This window comes from Schistocerca cancellata, chromosome 2 (assembly GCF_023864275.1).
Source record: "Schistocerca cancellata isolate TAMUIC-IGC-003103 chromosome 2, iqSchCanc2.1, whole genome shotgun sequence".
In the NCBI taxonomy this organism is placed as follows: Eukaryota; Metazoa; Arthropoda; class Insecta; order Orthoptera; family Acrididae; genus Schistocerca; species Schistocerca cancellata.
In genome coordinates this window covers 918,638,786-918,659,021 of record NC_064627.1, presented here as the reverse complement: position 1 = coordinate 918,659,021, position 20,236 = coordinate 918,638,786, and the positions used below count along the sequence as shown (strand labels likewise).

The following is a 20,236-nucleotide window of genomic DNA, read 5'->3' as shown; positions in this document are numbered from 1 at the left end:
GGAGCACCATTACTGTTCTATATTATGTTTGGTTCTTTATTATGGCATAATGCCATACATGCTAGAAGATGAAAACGTGCACTTGAAATGAAGCCAACAGTTGAAACTAGCCATTACTATGGAATTACATATTTCGTTTCAAATACATTGCCTGCCTCTGCGAAAAAGGTTAATAAAAGTCAAATTTCTTTAGCAAACAGACAAAACTAATTCATTGTTCTGCAAGGCGATTAATGCTTGACTGTCAGAAAGGTGGAAACTTTGTAAATTCTAAGGTGTCTCATATGTTTATTCTTGTGTACTGTATAATATTCAGCTGCTGGCCGCGGTGGTCTAGCGGTTCTGGCGCTGCAGTCCGGAACCGCGGGACTGCTACAGTCGCAGGTTCGAATCCTGCCTCGGGCATGGGTGTGTGTGATGTCCTTAGGTTAGTTAGGTTTAAGTAGTTCTACGTTCTAGGGGACTTATGACTTAAGATGTTGAGTCCCATAGTGCTCAGAGCCATTTGAACCATTTTTTGAATATTCAGCTAATTATTGGTGCATGGGAGCGCTCTTGACATCTATAAATGGTCTCACCGAGATATTGAATTTATGTATTTTGGGTTGACTTCTGAGGACTGGTGTTCATGCACAGTTTTGTACTAAGTGCCGCGTGGAGGGGACGCGCGGTTTGAGGCGCCATGTCACGGATTGCGCGGCCCCTCCCGCCGGAGGTTCGAGTCCTCCCTCGGGCAGGGGTGTGTGTGTGTTGTTCTTAGCATAAGTTAGTTTAAGTAGTGTGTAAGTCTAGGGACCGATGGCTTCAGCGGTTTGGTCGCTTAGGAATTCACACACATTTGTACTAAGTTTTGTTTCTGTGCTTTTGTAACAATTTATTATTTAACGTCTTTTTTTTCAGATTCGTTCGGATCTTATTAGTTGGATCAATTTTAGGTTCTTTATCACTGTGTTTTTCGAAAAGTTCCTGCTTACTCATATATTCCTGTTTACCCATCAGCACTGCAGTATTTAGTTTCAAATAAAAGAAACATTGAATTACAAAGGGTAGACTATATTTATTAATATCTACAAGATAAACATAATTTTGTAGCAAATGAAAAAGAAAGATCGTAAATATTAACAAATTAATAATTACATAGCTTAATTTTTTGAAGTGATAATCAAAACTGTATGAATATCCGTGGAACGCGTTTCGCGCCAGAGACATGTGTCTGCGGAATGAGAATTTGAGAAGCTGAAGAGAAACACTGCATTGGCCTCGTAGTCGTGCAGACAGTAATAGCCCTGTGCGAGGCGCACGCTTGTTACGCCGCAGGTGCAAAGTACTCGCGAAATTTTAGCACGCCGCAACATATTACTCATTAAATCAACCAGTAGAGCGTGTGCGGGATGATTATCACGTATTCGATTTATTAGCGCGTCATAGATATAATCGCCTCCGTATTCATCGGAAGAGGAGGCAATAACTCGCGGTGCTATCTGTTGCGGTGAGGTGAGGTGATGTATGCGTTGTGTGACGGCACGACATCTAGGCCCCTGCGGCCGTAACGAGCCGCTCTGCCGATAACAACCATTTGCTCGTCATCATTAGCGGCTGCCGGATGCCGCCGGTATATATATCTTCCGCATTTTTCCCTATACGACCCTCAATCATCCAGCAGTGTGTCGATACACTCACATATGTGTGGACGTGAGCCACATGGGGCAGGAGATTCATTTTGCTACAGTCCTTGGTTCAGAAAATTTTACCTCTGGTCGAGCTAATTCGTTTGTCCAAGAAGCAGGAACAATATCGATTTTTTAGTATAGAAGATGATTCAGCAGCCCCTACCGCTGGGTTTGATGCAACCCACAACGCCTGCAAAAACCTCACACGAGATTTTCATATTCTCTTGCTCGCTACTTGTGTACTATTAGTCCTACAGACAAAACGAGCAGGGCTTTTTTTATAGGATATTTAATTTCGTTAAATTTTGTATTTGGAGATGTTTTCGCTGGAGGCCACAGTTCTCGAGGTATTCAAGAAAAAGGCATTTTAAGGTCACTTTTGTACATTTCTCTTGATTAATTCTAAAACTACAGCCTCTACCGAAAAAATGCCCCAGTATAAAACTTAGCTGCATTAAATTTCCAAAAAAAAAATGTCATGTCCATTTTTTTGTAGGACTGGTTGTTTGCATGCACCGAGTGAGACAGTATGAAAATTTTGAGCTTGGCATCTGAAGTCGTTTCGGGTTGCATAAAACGCAGTGGTAGGGGAAACTGAATCATCGTGCATCCTGGGTGTTTCACAGCCATAGTATCAAACGTCTTGGGCCACGATTAGGTCGTGGGGAACAAATTCTGTTCGAGACGAATGGATCGCTGACACTTCTCAGTGATGCTAGTCGTCCTTCAGTATTCACCAGACCTAGATCGACGAGTTTCACATTGCTATCAGGGTCTTCTAATAAGTGGTGCTGCATACTACCTATCCCAGTAAATTGATAGAGAGATTTCCGACAAGAAAACCTTGAGTATGTTCAATTGGAGAAAGATGTTTTAGAAGCCAGCCAGGTACTTTAATTTGCTCAGTGTATCCGCTTTCACATGGAGCAGAAGACTAGATTATAGGCAATACTCATTGCATACAAACCTCTCAGAGTGTCTACACCCTGCCACTCTTAGATAACCAATAGAAAAGGATGCCTGGCATCGCCGGGAAGTGTCAGTGAACATTTTACCTCTAATAAATGTTCTTCATCAGGACTTGATCTATTACAACTAGATATTTGATGCAAAGATTTTGAAAGACCCTGAACATTTTATACACACACACACACACACACACACACACACACACACACAGGAAATAAAATTAAAATAAGAACTACGTAGTACTATTATTACTTCTCAAATATTTTACGTGGTGGGGGACTGTAGGTATTTTATTTAGTCATATCAGTTTCCTTTGTGAAGCACAAAACTGATTCACATATAATTATAATCTTTGGATATTTCAAGACTTGATACCGTAAAAATGTTTCTCAAGTCTGAATACTGTTAAACGCTTTCACACTACATTTCCTAACATTGTATTATGAAAGTTTTTGTCTTTTGTGTCTAACAGGTCCTCTCCAATCTAAGGTCGAGTAACCTTGGCTTGTAGGATTCCTCTGAAATTACGAAATGAGTAACCGCCATGTCGCCTGTAGAAAAACTATCGGAATTCTTTAATGTAATTTGGAAAAGATGCAGATTTCGTGTTGCACATAAATATGACATACTAATTGTCGGTGAAGCCGAACAAGAACCTCTCCCCCAATACTTTCAGTTATTACAATGCAGAAAGCCACGTTTTGCTAATTATTTGAAAATGGAATATGACCTGAGATATCTAAATAATGCACGCTACTCCAAGCAATAATTTTCTTTGAAATTATATTTTCAACTTAAATACACTCACATGAATCAACAACGAACAATGAAAATGCAAGCTCAAGAGGAAACGCTAGAGGAGAAGTGAAAGATTTTACGTTGTTTCGTCACATTTATACTTTTACGAAAGAACAAATTTAAACATTTTGTGACGTTCTCTACATCATGTCTCTGGTTAACTTACAGTTTTTTGTTCTGGTACTTTAGAGTGCTGGGCACCTTGTCTCTTTATTAATTATAGTTTGTAACGCCGGAAATGCATATCCTCCTATTTCCATCTATTGTACTATTTTTTTTCCTTGCTTTGTTACCTCAAGATATGACATTTCTGTCTCTTTGTATATTGTAATTGTTTTACTATTTGTATATTTATGCATTTATGTCGATGTATAATTGGTTTGTTTCGTAAATATTATTTGTATTTTTACGCTGGGTCTTGCCTAAGGAAAACTGCTATCGAACGATTACGTCGATAGGTCGTGTGAAGAATCAAAGTGTGTAGGATCTTTGGTAGTGTTAACTCTGCCGCGTGGAGCGCGGGCTGAGAGAGGGAGTCTGGCTGGAGTAGCGAGTGGAGCAGGTGCGTGGTGTGACGCTCCCGCGAGTTGCCGCGCTTTCGGGGTTTGGCAGCATGTAATTGCGCTCGACTTGCGATGATAGTTTCTGACATGGTGTCGCGGACGGGAAACATTAACTAGCGCACATCAAGAGCCCGTTTCGTCTGGTGACCGTGTCGAGAAGAATGCGCGCCAACATCCAGCTTCTGCAACAGCGACGGCCGACAATGAGTGACTGTCGCCACCTCCTCGATCGACGGCTTCAAACCTTCAATCAACCATCAAGGAAGACTGGAAGCAAGTAAAGTTTTAGAACTGTATGGCAGACCTCAGCTTTTCAAACTGTACCATTTTCGTAACTATAACAACAGCAACTTAGCATGAACCTTTGTTGCTCATTGTCCCAATTGCATTACCAAGCAGGGTCCCTTCCTTTTCCGAAATGAACCCAAGTGTCGTTGAAATTTAAACGCCAGCACTAAAGTAATATAGCTAATTCTATTTCACTGCTTTAATTTCAAAGTTCAGTTAGCTGGCTACGATATTCAGATTACACAAGCACAAATTAAGAGTGCAAGTTTTGTTATCGTATTTTAGCTTACCTGTGACTGCAGCTCAGCTTGGTACGTACTAAATTTTACTATTGTTAATTGTTCAGAATCATTTAATTCAAGTTCAAAGTTAAATCTCTTATTTCCAAATTGCGTAGATTCAAGTAGTTTTTTGAAATGATTGTTGAGGTAGTCCAAGACTAACCGTATTTTACTGAATTTCGATGTGCTTCAGAAAGAAAGCTCACTATTAACTTCAGTCACTAAATTAACTTTCGATTTTCCGGTTTTATTAATTCTTTGCTAAATTAAGTCAGGGTGTAGCGAAATTTATTACTTCTGACAAACTTTCAGTTTTCACACTACACGTGTCAACCTTCAGTTGCCACGCTTCTAGTGCTAATTATATGTGTAATAACCTTTCTTTTTCAGTTACTATAGTAATTGTCCTTAGGACTGGCGACCGTGATTTCCCCCAAATCTCAAATACCTAATTACCGCTAGTTAATTGTTAACGTAATGGCTGCACATTTACTTTCTTTATTAACTTTACCCCTTTTCAAAATTAATTTCCACCAGTTTCATTAGCACGTTTCCGTTCATCTAGATGTAACCCTTTCCTCCCTCTTTACCGACAGGTTAACTTCGGTGACGATTGCTTTTCCAAAACTCCCATTAGGTACACGCGGTTTCATTTTTCACTGTCATTAAGGTCGGTAAGTGAGGGGGAGGTTACAAGTTTATTACTCGTATGAAAGGTAACGTGAAAAAAATACGAAAAATAACTGAATTCAATAAAAGAGGCGCCACAACATACATTAATACAAATGTTAAGTACTTAAACAAAATGACGTCAGTTGTCATACAAAAATGTTTTCCACTTGCATTTAATCTGGTTCACACTGTTTATGAACATTTTTAATCCACTAGGGAGTTGGGCAAACATCATTATGGGTCCATAATAGCCCCTCCTCCCACCCCCTGTCCTTGGCTTATCTTATCTTATGGTTTTTGATTGATGCAGCAAGATTATAATGTCAACAATGGAGGTTTTGTTTCTGGCGATGGTTAATCAAGAATCCTTCGCCGGCAGGTGTAAGACGCTAATGTAGGGAAAGGTTGCTACTGATGGCCTGGCTCCATTTCTCTGTGGGTAGTGACAATAGGCACATACTAGCGTTCATTAAGTGTACCCTACTTTGCCAAAGATTTTACATACTAATGACGAGTTGTTCCATGAAGCTACAAAGCAACAGTGAAAAAAGGTATGATTTTCCCCATGTTCTTGCAAGTGACTAGTATTAATGATTGAACCGTCATAGTTATACTGTAACAGTAGCTAAATTTTTGCAGCCGTTATTGGTATTTACGTGCAGTTTGTCAAGGGTCCGTGCTGTGAAAGGAGACTAGACGTAAAGCTATGCAGAGCCGTCTGCCTCCAGTGAGTCACCTCGAAATTTACCCAATCTTAAGTAGGCCTTTACGAACAAAATTTAAGAAATGGTTTTCATTAAATATTTTCTGACAGCTTGTGTGACAAGTCCCCTTTATTGGGCCGATGACGTATGTTTTTATTTTTCAAATATTTCATTAACAGTTAACACCTTCATTTATGACTTCTACATTCGGCAGCAAATGCAGTCACTCTAGACATGTTTGTAGAACTGAACAACGAGTTTTACTATCGTTGCCTCTCGTTCTCCGGCTCATCTCACCTCTAACTAACGGGTACAATAGTGACAAAACTACTTGTTGCGGAAAGCGAAAGGCGGCAGCATGTTGTTCAAGACAAACCAACAACCATAATAAGTTTTCGATCTGCTCAAGTCGATCTACAACTAATTCAGTAATATCTCGATAGAAATACGCCAGAGGATTAGGCAATTTGGCAACCGCTGCATCTAACTTCGCAGAGGATATAACAACACCATCCCGGGCTGTCTCCCGGTTCCCCCTTGATATAACAAGTCCCGGTCTTCAATCCTCTTCCCATCCAATTCTAAACATGTAAGCTTAAACTGCAATGCATTAACCAAAGATCCTAATTCGACGGTTAATTTTTTATGATGATCCTCCAAACCTAACATGCCTAAATCCGCTATCCGATTGGTTAAATGCAATAACTGTGCCTGCACCCTGTCCACTTGATTGCCCTTTGTTGAGTGCCCTCCAAAACACAAATGGTGTCCTCAAGGCCGCTAACAGCCTGAAACAAAAATTCAAAGACAGCGTCTGTCTCACCTACCACCGCCGGCGTGACGTCAACCGGGTGAAGAACGGTAGCACGCAAGCGGGACACCAAGTCGGGAACACTGCTCTCAATAGCTTGGCGCCTTATTGCCAACTGATAAACAAGGTGTTTCTTCCTCAACAGGCCGATCCCTGGCACTGCCTGACCGCCATTAAAATAAGTCACCTGAAACAATCAACAACCAAAACAATATGGTGCAACACTAACAGAAATAAAATTCAAACCAACAGTAACTGGAATGGCAATATCACAATCGTAACCACGCTCTGCTACCAGTCGAAATCTGGTTTCGCAGGACAGACCGGATCAGGTTATGGTTGTGGAGGGGGCCATAATCATTTACTGTTAGTTGCACAAAACACACAATCTTTTATTTTCCTAAGAACCACTTAATTACACATTGCCTTAAGAGGATCAAATTAAAACAATATGGCTGAAGGCCTAGTTAAGGAACCTTGCGATACCTCCCGGGCTGAAGGCCCAAAACCGCATCAAAAACAAGAACTGCTGAAGGCCTAAACACAAATAATAAAAATTGCTTTAAATAATACACGCGGCTGAAGGCCTTAGTTTAAAAAATATTTCATGTAAATATTCAGCTGAAGGCCACACACAAGACATTGAACAACTCAGGGCTTAGGGCCTGGATAACAAGAATTTCAGACAGAGGAAATTAAAAAAAAAAATAGTTTTACACAAATCAACTTTCAAAATTTTAATTTAAGGTGGCTGAAGGTATTATCTTAAAAATATTTCACGTAAAGGCTCGGCTGAAGGTCACACACTGGACATAGAACAACTCAGGGCTTAAGGCCTGGATAACTAAAATTTCAGATAGAAAAATCTTTCAAAATTTTAGTTATTAAACAAATCAATTTCAAACTTTAATTGGCTGAAGGCCTTACACAGTACATCAGGCTAAAATGAAAACACAATCCGAAACCGACAGAACAGTGGTGGTCAGAAGTGTTCCAAGGGTCAACCTGAGGAGGTAGCTGTAATGTAAGGTGAAGTGAGACAGGCAGCCAAGAGTAAGTAAGGTTAAATAAGTGGATGGCAACACGACCCAGGGACAGCTGAAGGACCGACCAACAACCTAAGCAATTCCCTTGTGCCTGACCAATGGTACTGCAACGGTAGTATCATGCGAGGACAAAGATACCAGCAGCACTACGTCTTCAAAATGGGCGTTTAAAAACAGCCAAGGCACAATAACCACTCTTAAGAAAAAAAAAACGAACAAACAACCAAAACCCTATCGAACTATATGCCATGCCAGACAGCAGCAACACAGTGAGGAAAAACACACTATCAGAAAACTACGCTAATGACCAGGGCAGGTAACTGGGGCGTTAACAGCCACAAGGCAAAAAATTCCACTGATAAGTAACAACCAATTTAATAGTTAAAGACCACACAGGAAGACGGCTCCGAAAATTTTGCCAACTCCAACACACCATACGTTGCTGCTAGCTGGAACGGCCCAGGAAGCAACAATTGACAATGAATGAAGAGATGTCACAGCAGTTGAGATTTCATAACAGGTTAACTGTTCACTCAACTTCAGTGTCCAGGTTTCGTGGGCAACGAACTTTGTAGTTCTCGCAGCTAGCGCTTCACAATCTGACCTCGTGTGCACGCCGCCTGCGGTCCCAGCCTGACTGCGCACCGCGGAGACTTCCTCGCTACTGTGTCCCAACTGACCGACTGCCACACACACCACCACACGGAAATATATCGGTCACATCAAAGATGGCACAGCAGTACTGGTATCAACAAGCGCTGCTGCTGTCACTGACAGAGGCAAGTCAGCAACTCGTTATGGTAGTAACTCAGGGAGAAATAAGATGCCACTCAATTGTGACAAACTGCCAAAGAACAAACGGCATCAACGCGAGCCGGCCATGCTCAGTCGAATGTAAATTTTTTAAAATTGTGATTGTGCTGAGCAAGTGAAAATACACTGCTACTTGCCACGAGAGGGGTAAAGGAGGTGATGTGAACTTCAGAGGGTTTAATGGATATAATAGTAGAGGTAATATGGACCAATAGCAGGGACATAGCTGTAATGAGAGGGGTGGTCTGGGTGGTAAAAGTGCCTGGTAAGAAGTACCCGATAAACTCAGGAAGGAACCCCAGCGCCACCGGAAAGAGTTCCCAGTAAAGGTTAATGCAGTAGAAACAAATGCAGAAGCGGAATGTGACGTAGAGGGTGTGACAGATAGTACAGAATATGAGGTTTTCATGGACACAGCGTACATGTGTCGGTGGCCTCAAGGGAGTTAGCAGGTAGGAGGAGTTTGAACCAACCTCATTAGAATTTGCGTGAGGTGATATACACCAGGTTTAAGGAACGTATGGAGGTGGTGTCTCGTGTGAAGGAGCAGTTTTTTGCGTGCCAACCATGCTCTATTTTCAGCCAAGGGAAGTTTCAGAAGATCCAACAATGAAGTATAATGAGGTCCAGTTGTGGTTCTGCCTGTTTCCAAGTAATCTATGAGGATTATTCTTTTGGAATCCACCCTCCTCCACAAAAAAATCTGTCGCCATCACTTTAGCAGCTGACGAAACTGTCTTTGCCTTCTTCGGTGCGCTGTCACCAGTCTATGGTTCAAATGGCTCTGAGCACTATGGGACTTAACATCTGAGGTCATCAGTCCCCTAGAACTTAGAACTACTTAAACCTAACCAACCTAAGGACATCACACACATCCATGCCCGAGGCAGGATTCGAACCTGCGACCGTAGTGGTCACGCGGTTCCAGACTGTAGCGCCTAGAAGCGCTCGGCCACACCGGCCGGCGTCACCAGTTTATGTCCATTATTTTGACTGCGATTTTGCTTCTGGTGTGTCATGATGAACCCAGGTTTCATCAACAGTCACAGATCGTGGCATAAGGAGTTGCAGATTGCCATTCAACATCGCCAGGCATGAGTTGAAATGTTAGGTCGGATGCGCTTTTTGTCGATTGAGCGCAATAGTGGCATCCTACTCACACACAGCTTCTTCATAGCCAATTATCCGTGCAGGACATTACGCATTGGCTCAGTTGAGATACCTACAATGTCATCACTCTCACGAATTTTTATTCTGCTGTCTTGCATTACCTTATCATGGACTTGGTCAATGGTTCTCTTTGTGGTGATCTCAATTAAACGACTGGAGTGCGCTTTCTCTTCGGTGCTTTCCGACTGCGTTTAAATTCATTAATCCAAAAGTAAGTGGTCTTCGATGAAGATGCTGTTTCCGGGTGAACTCCATACAATTCTGTTTTGGTTTGTGAGGCAAGTCAACCTTTCAAATGAAAATGTTTAGCAACAGAAAAAAACTCGGTTTTCCCCATTTTCAATCGCAGTTGACACACTGACCAGTGCAGACGGTTGCCAACAATGAACTGTACACTCTACATTCTAGAAAATCTGTATGTGCTCCTTGGAATAATCAAGATGATCAACCACGAAGGGGCAACGAGTATGTTCCATTCTTTTAAGGCAATTTAGCAGGCTTATCAGACCACCCTCGTAGTTGCCGTTACTCCCACCTACTTTGGGCGGTTGTGCTAAAATACTAATCGTATGCAAACACAATTACATCTTTTGGGATCAGTGACAGACGACCTGTTATTGCCGAAGGCCGTAATTTTCAAAATACCTTGCCAATGTAGTTTGGCTTACATAGAGCTGCCTACGAGCACCATGAAAGAGTGTTCCACTGAACATCAACGTCGTACTCGCCTTTTGCAACCAAGCAAGTCGGCTATTGGCAAACACTGCAATTCCACTGGCATTCAGTAGAGTATGACAGAGTACACAAAAGGCCGCGGTGAGCGGTATTGCAGAGAACGGGTGAGATCCGCGATTCCACTACCGCCGGGAAGTGTGGTCCCTCTGTCAACTTGATTTTGACACATCCGCGGAACGGAACAACCGCAGCGCGCTTCATATTGCGGAATGAAGCATTTTTTCATCAGTCTTCGATGGATCATTGCAAATCTCTAGAGGAATGGAAGGTTCCAAATGTTTGGAAAAGAGCACAGGTAGTCCCAGACTTCAAGAAGGTTCGTCGAGCAGATGTGCGAAACTATAGAGCTATATCTCTGTCATTGATCTGTTATAGAATTTTAGAACATGTTTTTTGCTCGCGTATCATGTCATTTCTGGAAACCCAGAATCTACTCTGTAGGAATCAACATTGGTTCCGGAAACAGCGATCGTGTGAGACTCAGCTCGCTTTATTTGTTCATGAGACCCAGAAAATATTATATACAGGCTCCCAGGTAGATGCCATTTTCCTTGACTTCCGGAAGGCGTTCGATACAATTCCGCACTGTCGCCCGATAAACACAGTAAGAACCTACGGAATATCAGACCAGCTGTGTGTTTGGATTGAAGAGTTTTTAGCAAACGGAACACAGCATGTTGTTCTCAAAGCAGAGACGTCTACAGACGTTAAAGTAACGTCTGGCGTGCCACAGGGGAGTGTTATGGGACCATTGCTTTTCACAATATGTATAAATGACCTAGTAGATAGTGTAGGAAGTTTTCGAGGATGATGCTGTAGTATACAGAGAAGTTGCAGCATTAGAAAATTGCAGCGAAATGCAGGAAGATCTGCAGCGGATAGGCACTTGGTGCAGGGAGTGGCAACTGACCCTTAACATAGACAAATGTAATGTATTGCGAATACATAGAAAGAAGGAACCTTTATTGTATGATTATATGATTGCGGAACAAACACTGGTAGCAGTTACTTCTGTAAAATATCTGGGAGTATGCGTACGGAACGATTTGAATTGTTGGTAAGATGGGTGCCACGTTCAGATTCGTTGGGAGAGTTCTTAGAAAATGTAGTCCATCAACAAAGGAGGTAGCTTACAAAACACTCGTTCGACCTATACTTGAGTATTGCTCATCAGTTTGGGATCCGTACCAGGTCGGGTTAACAGAGGAGATAGAGATGATCCAATGAAGAGCGGCTCGTTTCGTCACAGGGTTATTTGGTAAGCATGATAGCGTTACCGAGATGTTCAGCAAACTCAAATGGCAGACTCTGCAAGAGAGGCGCTCTGCATCGCGGTGCAGCTTGCTGTCCAGGTTTCGAGAGGGTGCGTTTGTGGATGAGGTATCGAATATATTGCTTCCCCCTACTTATACCTCCCGAAGAGATCACGAATGTAAAATTAGAGATTCTAGAGTGCACGGAGACTTTCCGGCAGTCGTTCTACCCGGGAACCATACGCGACTGGAACAGAAAAGGGAGGTAATGACAGTGGCATGTAAAGTGTCCTCCGCCACACACCGTTGGTTGACTTGCTGAGTATAAATGTAGATGTAGATGTAGAAGATAGATGGCAGGAGCCCAGTCGAAATATCGTGGGATGAATTAAATGACGACCGGGTGCAGGCCCAAAATTTGTTCGAACACTGTACATAGACACTTCTCACAGATCCATCCCAACATTCGCCTCAAGTGAGTTAACCCTTCCGTGCAGTTAATTTATATAGTGCAAATGAGTTGTGCAAGATGAAACCAATGATCCTATAGCAGTCTCCGGCACTGCAAGCCGTTCAGGTAATGTGTATCGACCGGCGTAAGCAGGAGAGGCAGAAGTGAGTGCGGCCATACCCTGCCCGATCACTGACGGCTTCCGTGATATTGGAGAAGCAATCAGTTGCACGCGGTAGAAACACCGAAACAACTGTGTCACGGGGGCGGCGCGCTGGCGAGCAGAGCCCGCTTTTAACAGCGGCGAGGCTGCAGCGGTGCGGTGGGCGGACAATTTGTCGGCGATAAACATCTGTGGCGGCTGCAGCGCGGCCCGAGCCGGCAGTGACTGCGTCCCGCGGCCGGCAGATGGCAGGCAGATAGCGGCCTAATGACGCCGCCGGCCATCAGTCTCCATCAGTCAGCGATAGCGCGTGCGGCGCCGCCCAAACTGCGGTTCCATGTCGTCACTTTGCCCCCTGCCGACCGCCACGTCACAGCCGCAGCCGGCGTAATTATTTAGGCCTACTCGGCGCGATCGCTTCCGCGTGTCTGATACAGAATTTGAATATAATCTCAATTTGCTGCGGTCTTGATTTTCAGGTTGTCCGTTCTACAGTCCTAATGAACTCGCTGTTGCGTACGACTTCGTACACAACGATATGGAGAGGTGGGCCACAGAGTGGTGCGGCAAGAGCAGAAATGATTAGGAAACACGAAACACAACAAACAGAAGATTTACTTACTTTGCATTTTTCCAAACAAATGAAGACTCAACACAAATAATAAAGCGATAAATTCAGTCCATCTGTTACAACAGCAACAATGATGGAGACAGGGCCACGGCTAGGTGGCGTCTGCATAGTTTCATGTATCGATGTGGCTCCAGGTACGATTGAGCAGAGTCGCCGCCGCTGGCCATCCTACACTACTGGCCATTAAAATTGCTACACCACGAAGATGGCGTACTACAGACGCGAAATTTAACCGACAGGAAGAAGATGCTGTGATATGCAAATGATTAGCTTTCCAGAGTATTCACACAAGGTTGGCGACGGTGGCGACACGTACAACATGCTGACATGAGGAAAGTTTCCAACCGATTTCTCATTCACAAATAGCAGTTGACCGGCGTTGTCTGCTGAAACGTTGTTGTGATGCCTCGTGTAAGGAGGACAAATGCGTACCATCACGTTTCCGACTTCGATAAAGGTTCGATTGGAGCCTATCGCGATTGCGGTTTATCGTATCGCGACATTGCTGCTCGCGTTGGTCGAGATCCAATGGCAGTTAGCAGAATATGGAATCGGTGGGTTCGGTAGGGTAATACGGAACGCCATGCTGCATCCTAACGGCCTCGTATCACTAGCACTCGAGATGACAGGCATCATATATGCATGGCTGTAACGGATCGCGCAGTCACGTCTCGATTCCTGAGTCAACAGTTGGGGACGCTTGCAAGACAACAACCATCTGAACGAACAGTTCGACGACGTTTGCAAGAGCATGGACTATCAGCTCGGAGACCATGGCTGCGGTTACCCTTGACGCTGCATCACAGGCAGGAACGACTGCAATGGTGTACTCAACGACGAACCTGGGAGCACGAATGGCAAAACGTCATTGTTTCGGATGAATCCAGGTTCTGTTTACAGCATCATGATGGTGCATCCGTGTTTGGCGACACTCGCGTATCACCCGACGTGATAGTATGGGGTGCCATTGGTTACACGTCTCGGTCACCTCGTGTTCGCATTGCGGCACTGTGAACAGTGGACGTCACGTTTCAGAAGTGTTACGACCCGTGGCTCTACGCTTCATTCGATCTCTGCGAAACCCTACATTTCAGCAGGATAATGCACAACGGCATGTTGCAGGTCCTGTAAGGGCCTTTCTGGAGAGAATGTTCGACTACTGCCCTGGCCAACACCTTCTCCAGATCTCTCGCCAATTGAAAACGTCTGGTCAATAGTGGCCGAGCAACTGGCTCGTCAGAATACGCCAGTTACTACCCTTGATGAACTGTGGTATTGTGTTGAAGCTGCATGGGCAGCTGTACCTGTACACGCCATCCAAGCTCTGTTTCACTCAATGCCCAAGCGTATCAAGGCCGTTATTACGGCCAGATGTGGTTCAAAATGGCTCTGAGCACTATGGGACTTAACCTCTTAGGTCATCAGTCCCCTTGAACTTAGAACTACTTAAACCTAACTAACCTAAGGACATCACACACATCCATGCCCGAGGCAGGATTCGAACCTGCGACCGTAGCAGTCCCGCGGTTCCGGACTGATGCGCCTAGAACCGCAAGACCACCGCGGCCCGCCTGCCAGATGTGGTTGTTCTGGGTACTGATTTCTCAGGATCTATGCACCAAAACTGCGTGAAAATGTAATCACATGTCAGTTCTAGTATAATATATTTGTCCAATGAATACCCGTTTATCATCTGCATTTCTTCTTGGTGTAGCAATTTTAATGGCCAGTAGTGTATATCGTGGCAGCAGAGGGCTCTGAAAGCACAGAGCTGCTGCAGGTGTGGGTCAATGGACGCACACCATTGTGTCCACCACAAAGATAACACATACAACGTTACATTAGATAATCATTAAGGGAAATGGCTCTGAGCACTATGGGACTTAACATCTGAGGTCATCAGTCCCCTAGAACTTAGAACTACTGAAACCTAACTAACCTATGGACATCACACACATCCATGCCCGAGGCAGGATTCGAACCTGCGACCGTAGCGGTCACGCGGTTCCAGACTGAAGCGCCTAGAAACGCACGGCCACACCGTCCGGCTGAAATCATTAAGGGAAGGGAATGGTTCAAAAGGTCCCTTTACTCAGTCGGGCAGACAACCACTTGCTCGTGAAGGCGTCGTTGGGTCCTTCGCATGAGGCTGAAATCAACCTTCGTAATCATCAACCAAGAAAAACACGCCCGTATGCCACTCCCAGCGCCGAGCCACACAGTATACAAGCAGACCCCTGTAACAGAGAAAGGAACACACTAAACTCACGTATCATAATGAGGCAATTATTTACACCAAACTTTTCTCTAAAGTGCCCCAGTAGCAACGAACACCAGCACAGCAAAGAAGTGATTTAACTTTAGCAAGCTTAGAAAACAGTAGTGAAACAATGCGGCGCTGAAGTCAGCTGGCCAAATTATCACGGAACAGGTAACAAATGCATAGTTCGAAGCCTTACGGATGTAAGCTGGGTTTCTGGGGCATGTTAACTTGAATGACACTACATGCGATGGCATACACTACCAACATGTTCTAGGCACAATCTACACTGCGGCACTTGAATTTGTATATGCCAAATACCAGAGAATCTGGCACCGTGGTAACACATTTGTCTTTGCAGGAAACGGGGAATCTGACGGATCCTCACCAGTGATAGAACAGGGGAAACGGCCCTTAGTTCCACGGCCGTCGGCTTGATGGTGCAACCGCACCCTGCACCACGCCGTCTTTGGGCCAGGCGCAGGTCGCTGTCCTTTACGACGTACGTCCTCGTCTGCGGCGACAACAGCACTGCGTGACAGCAGGAACACGGCGCTGCCTGGCCGTAGGAACACAGCCACTAGAGGGCCTCTCGTACCTCACGTACGCAGCTTCAAGAAAAAGAGCACGAACGACATCGACAGTCCGACGATAACCGAGGCGTTGTCATGAGGAGGGGAATAATTCAAGAAAAGCAAATTATACAGAAGAAGCAAGAAACTGCAAGAAGTTGTATTTGCAAAATGGTTGCAGAAACTCCAAATTAAGTTTACAAATATATTTATAGCATGCTGTTACATTTGTGTAAGAAATATTATTATAGTGTACAAAGACAGCGGTAAAGTGCATGATATTTGATGTCCATCTCGTCCAACATCGCCCAGGATGTGCCACCATTCAAATGAGTCACGCTAATTGTAAGTGAATTAGCATATTACACAAACGTCCTCACGTTTATTTCGACAAAATTGGTTTATAAAACCGAAGATACCTGTTTTGACGATGACTTGGGTTCTATTAAAAGCTAATGATTTATAACACGTAAGTAAGAGAAGAAATCATGCAGCCCATTCATTGATTTAACTGTTTCCCCTGCTATTTTTCTGAAAGTTTGATATTTGTACTTTTATTGTGCTTTAATCTGTTGCAGTTGAAGCACTCGATGATGGCCTAAGGCCTAAATATACATTGTGGAATAAAACCTGTTGTATAGTCAAATGGCGATTACATCTTTCAGAGGCTTTTTGAAAATGTGCTTCCGCCACGGTTCCCATTCATTGTACGAATCTTTTAATTTCGTTCATCAAATTAGATGTTTCAGGATAGTCTGCAATTGTGTCACTCATTATTCAAACCATGAATCTTTAATTTCTATGATGGGGAGCTTATCCCTCACAATTCTAATCCAAGTAGCAGAACTGATCTTCACTGGCGCTGTATGCAATAATTAATCTCATAACGAGGGGAAATGATAGAAATCTTCCTCCATTATCTTTATAACATTGAATGGGTATATGTTTTTCGGTTTCTCGAATCGTACCAGCTGTTTGATCAGAAGACAATGGTTGCGAAACATTCTTTCTCTTCTCTGTTATGTCGAAATCTCTGTCGCAAGTGAGGCAGGAATGCCCCGAGACTGGAAATTTCAAGTTGACATAATTAGCCACTGCGTAGGTAAGAGCCTTTCAAACCATCCGGTTTTTATTTTGGCTGGTGCAGTCGCCACGCCACACAGACGGTATCAGAGTCAGTGGAGGATATTTGTCTTATGCTCAAAGTAGGATCGCCGATATTACGGAGTCCTCTTTTGTTTCATCTGCGCTGTGTTGATTAAACCAAAAAGAAAATTACCTTGGCTTATCCAGTTTTGGTTCCAAAAGTTTGAGTACAGCTTCCGTACGTCAATTTCATTAAAACCACGGCAGTTATATTTGCATTTACAAGTAGCCTGTGCAGAGGATGCAAACAAATGGGTTAGGTCACAATAAAACACAGAATTAGGTGTTAGCACTGAATGAAATCAAGTAAAATGCTTTGCAGACGGAAAAAACTGCAAAAAGGCAGACCAACGTTTACAGCATTTGTAGACTTAGAAAAGCTTTTGACAATGTTGGCTGGGATACTCTCTTTAAAATTCTGAAGGTGAAAGGTGTGAAATACAGGGAACGAAAGGCTATTTACAATTTGTACAGAAACCAGATGGCAATTATATAAGAGTCGAGAGGAATGAAAGTGAAGCAGTAGTTGAGAAAGGAGTGAGACAGGGTTGGACCTGTCCCCTATGTTATTCAATCTGTGTATTGAGCAAGCAGTAAAGGAAACAAAAGAAAAATTCAGAGAAGGAATAGAAGAAATAAAAACACTGCAGATTGCCGATGACGATTTAATTCTTTCAGAGACAGCAAAGGACCTGGAGGAGCAGCTGAACGGAAATGGACAGTGCCTTGAAAGGAGGATATAAGATTAACATAAACATAAGCGAAACGAGGAAAATGGAACGACGCTGAATTAAATCAGGTGATGGTGAGGGAAGTAGATTAGGAAATGACACACTTAAAGTAGTAAATGAGGTTTGCTATTTGGGCAGCAAAATAACTGATGATGGTCGAAGTAGAGAGGACATAAAATGTAGACTGGTTATGGCAAAGAAAGCGCTTGTGAAGAAGAGAAATTTGTCAACATCGAGTATAGATTTAAGTGTCAGGAAATCTTTTCTGAAAATATTTGTATGGAGTATAGCCAAGTATGGAAGTGAACATGGGCGATAACGAGTGTAGACAAGAAGAGAATAGAATCTTTCGAAATGTAGTGCTACAGAAGAATGATGAAGATTAGATGGGTAGATCAGGCAGCTAATGAGGAGGTACTGAATAAATTTGGGGAGAAGAGGAATTTGTGGTACAATTGACTAGAAGAAGAGATCGGTTGGTAGGACACGTTCTGAGGCATCAAGGGATCACCAATTTAGTATTGGAGGGATGCGTGGAGTGTAAAAATTGTAGAGGGAGACCAAGAAGAGAATAAAATACGCAGATTCAGAAGGATGTAGGTTGCAGTAGTTATTCGGAGATGAAGAGGCTTGCACAGGGTAGAGTAGGATGGACAGATGCATCAAACCAGTCTCTGGACTGAAGGCCACAACAAAAAGAGCAACATCTACATAGATAATCCGGAAAGCACCGTATGGTGCGTGGCGGAGGGTACCTTGTATCAGTGCTTTCCCTTTCGTGTTCCTTTCGGAAATAGAGCGAGGGAAAAACGACTGTATATGTGCCTCCGTATGAGCCCTGATTTCTCGTATCTTATCTTCGTGGTCCTTACTCGCATTGACAACCATTTGTATGAAACAGGTTCCGGAGGCATTTTGTGATATCAGTAGCTCCTGACAACATCAAACCGCATCAATAACACAGTAATGAACTTTTGGTCGCAGAGTAAAAGCTGGTAAATCGGTGGCTTGCTGACTTACTCTCATATCTATGCCAGCTCACATGAAGTTACTGTAAGTGAAGGGCTTATTTCAGTAGTGGTACAAGTCCATTACCTCCACTTTTCTGCCTATAATGCTTCTGAAATTAATGATCCAAACAAACAGAAAGAAAGGTTCATCTCTAGCAAGAAGACATATGCTTGAATATTTCTGATACCTCAACTGCGGATTTTTCAGCGCTCATTTAACTTTAGGTTCAAAAATGGTTCAAATGGCTCTGAGCACTAAGGGACTCAACATCTTAGGTCATAAGTCCCCTAGAACTTAGAACTACTTAAACCTAACTAACCTAAGGACATCACACACACCCATGCCCGAGGCAGGATTCGAACCTGCGACCGTAGCAGTCCCGCGGTTCCGGACTGCAGTTTAACTTTAGGACTCTGTATCTCTAAATGAACAAAAATGGACTTCTACCACTATTGAAATAAGCCCTTCAAGTGCCATCCTGCGTCGTTTGTAAGAACGCAGTCACTCACGATTTTGGCATTTTCTGCTTGTATGCCACTGGCGACGTGTCTTACGACCTATTCGATTAAAAAAAAAAAAAAATGCGGAATAAGATTTGTGTTGATTTACTACCTGTCCCATGTCAGTGCCTCAATTTGTGTTACCGTCGACTGGAATTAAAGAAAGAAATAGGAATGTGTTTTGTTTGTTCCGCACTGTTTGGACGTCGAGTGGTGAAGACTTCATCGGAACGGCTATAACTGACGCTTTGCAGCGTAACGAACCAAAAGAGCGCTGTTACCCGTCTGGAGGGAGAGCCGACAGATTGGCCCCGTCCATTACGGCCGGAGAAGCGGCTGACCTCTGAACCGGAAGGAGTGGTCGGCGGAATAACGAGGTCTGGCCGGCGCCGCGCAGCCGCGGGCAGATGAGCCGGGAGCGGGCGCCGTCCACCCGCTAATAACTCTGGTCGGCTAATAGAATTTAGCCGACGGATTAAGCGCCGGCCGGCCCGCCATTGTGGGCGGTGTTTTAAATCGGCGCAGTGCCGCGGGGCGGACTTTGTAGCGTTGCACCGGCCGGCGGTGCGCGGCCAGCCTTTGTGGCAGAGCGCCCGCGGCAGGCGGCGGCGGCGGCGGCGGCGGCGGCAGCGGCAGCGGCGCCTAATTACCGCACGGGCCACGGCCGGCCCAGGCGCCGCGCCCCGCGTTTTCCACGTCCCTGGACAAACAAATAGCGCGCCGGGGCACTGCGGAGCGCTGCCGCAGTCGGCACGGTATCGCGAGCTCCCGGGGTGGACGGCGTTCAGTGAAAACGCCGGCGCAGAGAGAGAACGAAATCACAAGTTAACAACCACCTGTACTCATCGCGAAGTCCCATGAAAGCGACACAAGTTACACGTAGAAATGAAAAATCGACGTGTCCTTTACATACTTCGGTGCTCAGTCTGTCAAAAATTATTTTGAAGAAGTTCGCTATCAAGTCGCGAGGTCATCGGTACCATCGGATTGGGCAATGA

General features: G+C 44.1%; 1 protein-coding gene across 1 annotated transcript in view; it reads left to right on the top strand.

Annotated features, from left to right (window-relative positions):
• Positions 1 to 19,954, top strand: part of LOC126159909 (RNA-binding protein MEX3A-like) — an 89,676-nt gene extending 69,722 nt beyond the window's left edge. The window contains exon 3 of the mRNA XM_049916718.1: positions 19,764 to 19,954. Within this exon, the coding sequence (XP_049772675.1) occupies positions 19,764 to 19,954 (191 nt within the window). The remainder of the gene's footprint in view (positions 1 to 19,763) is intronic.
• Positions 19,955 to 20,236: the final 282 nt, after the last annotated feature.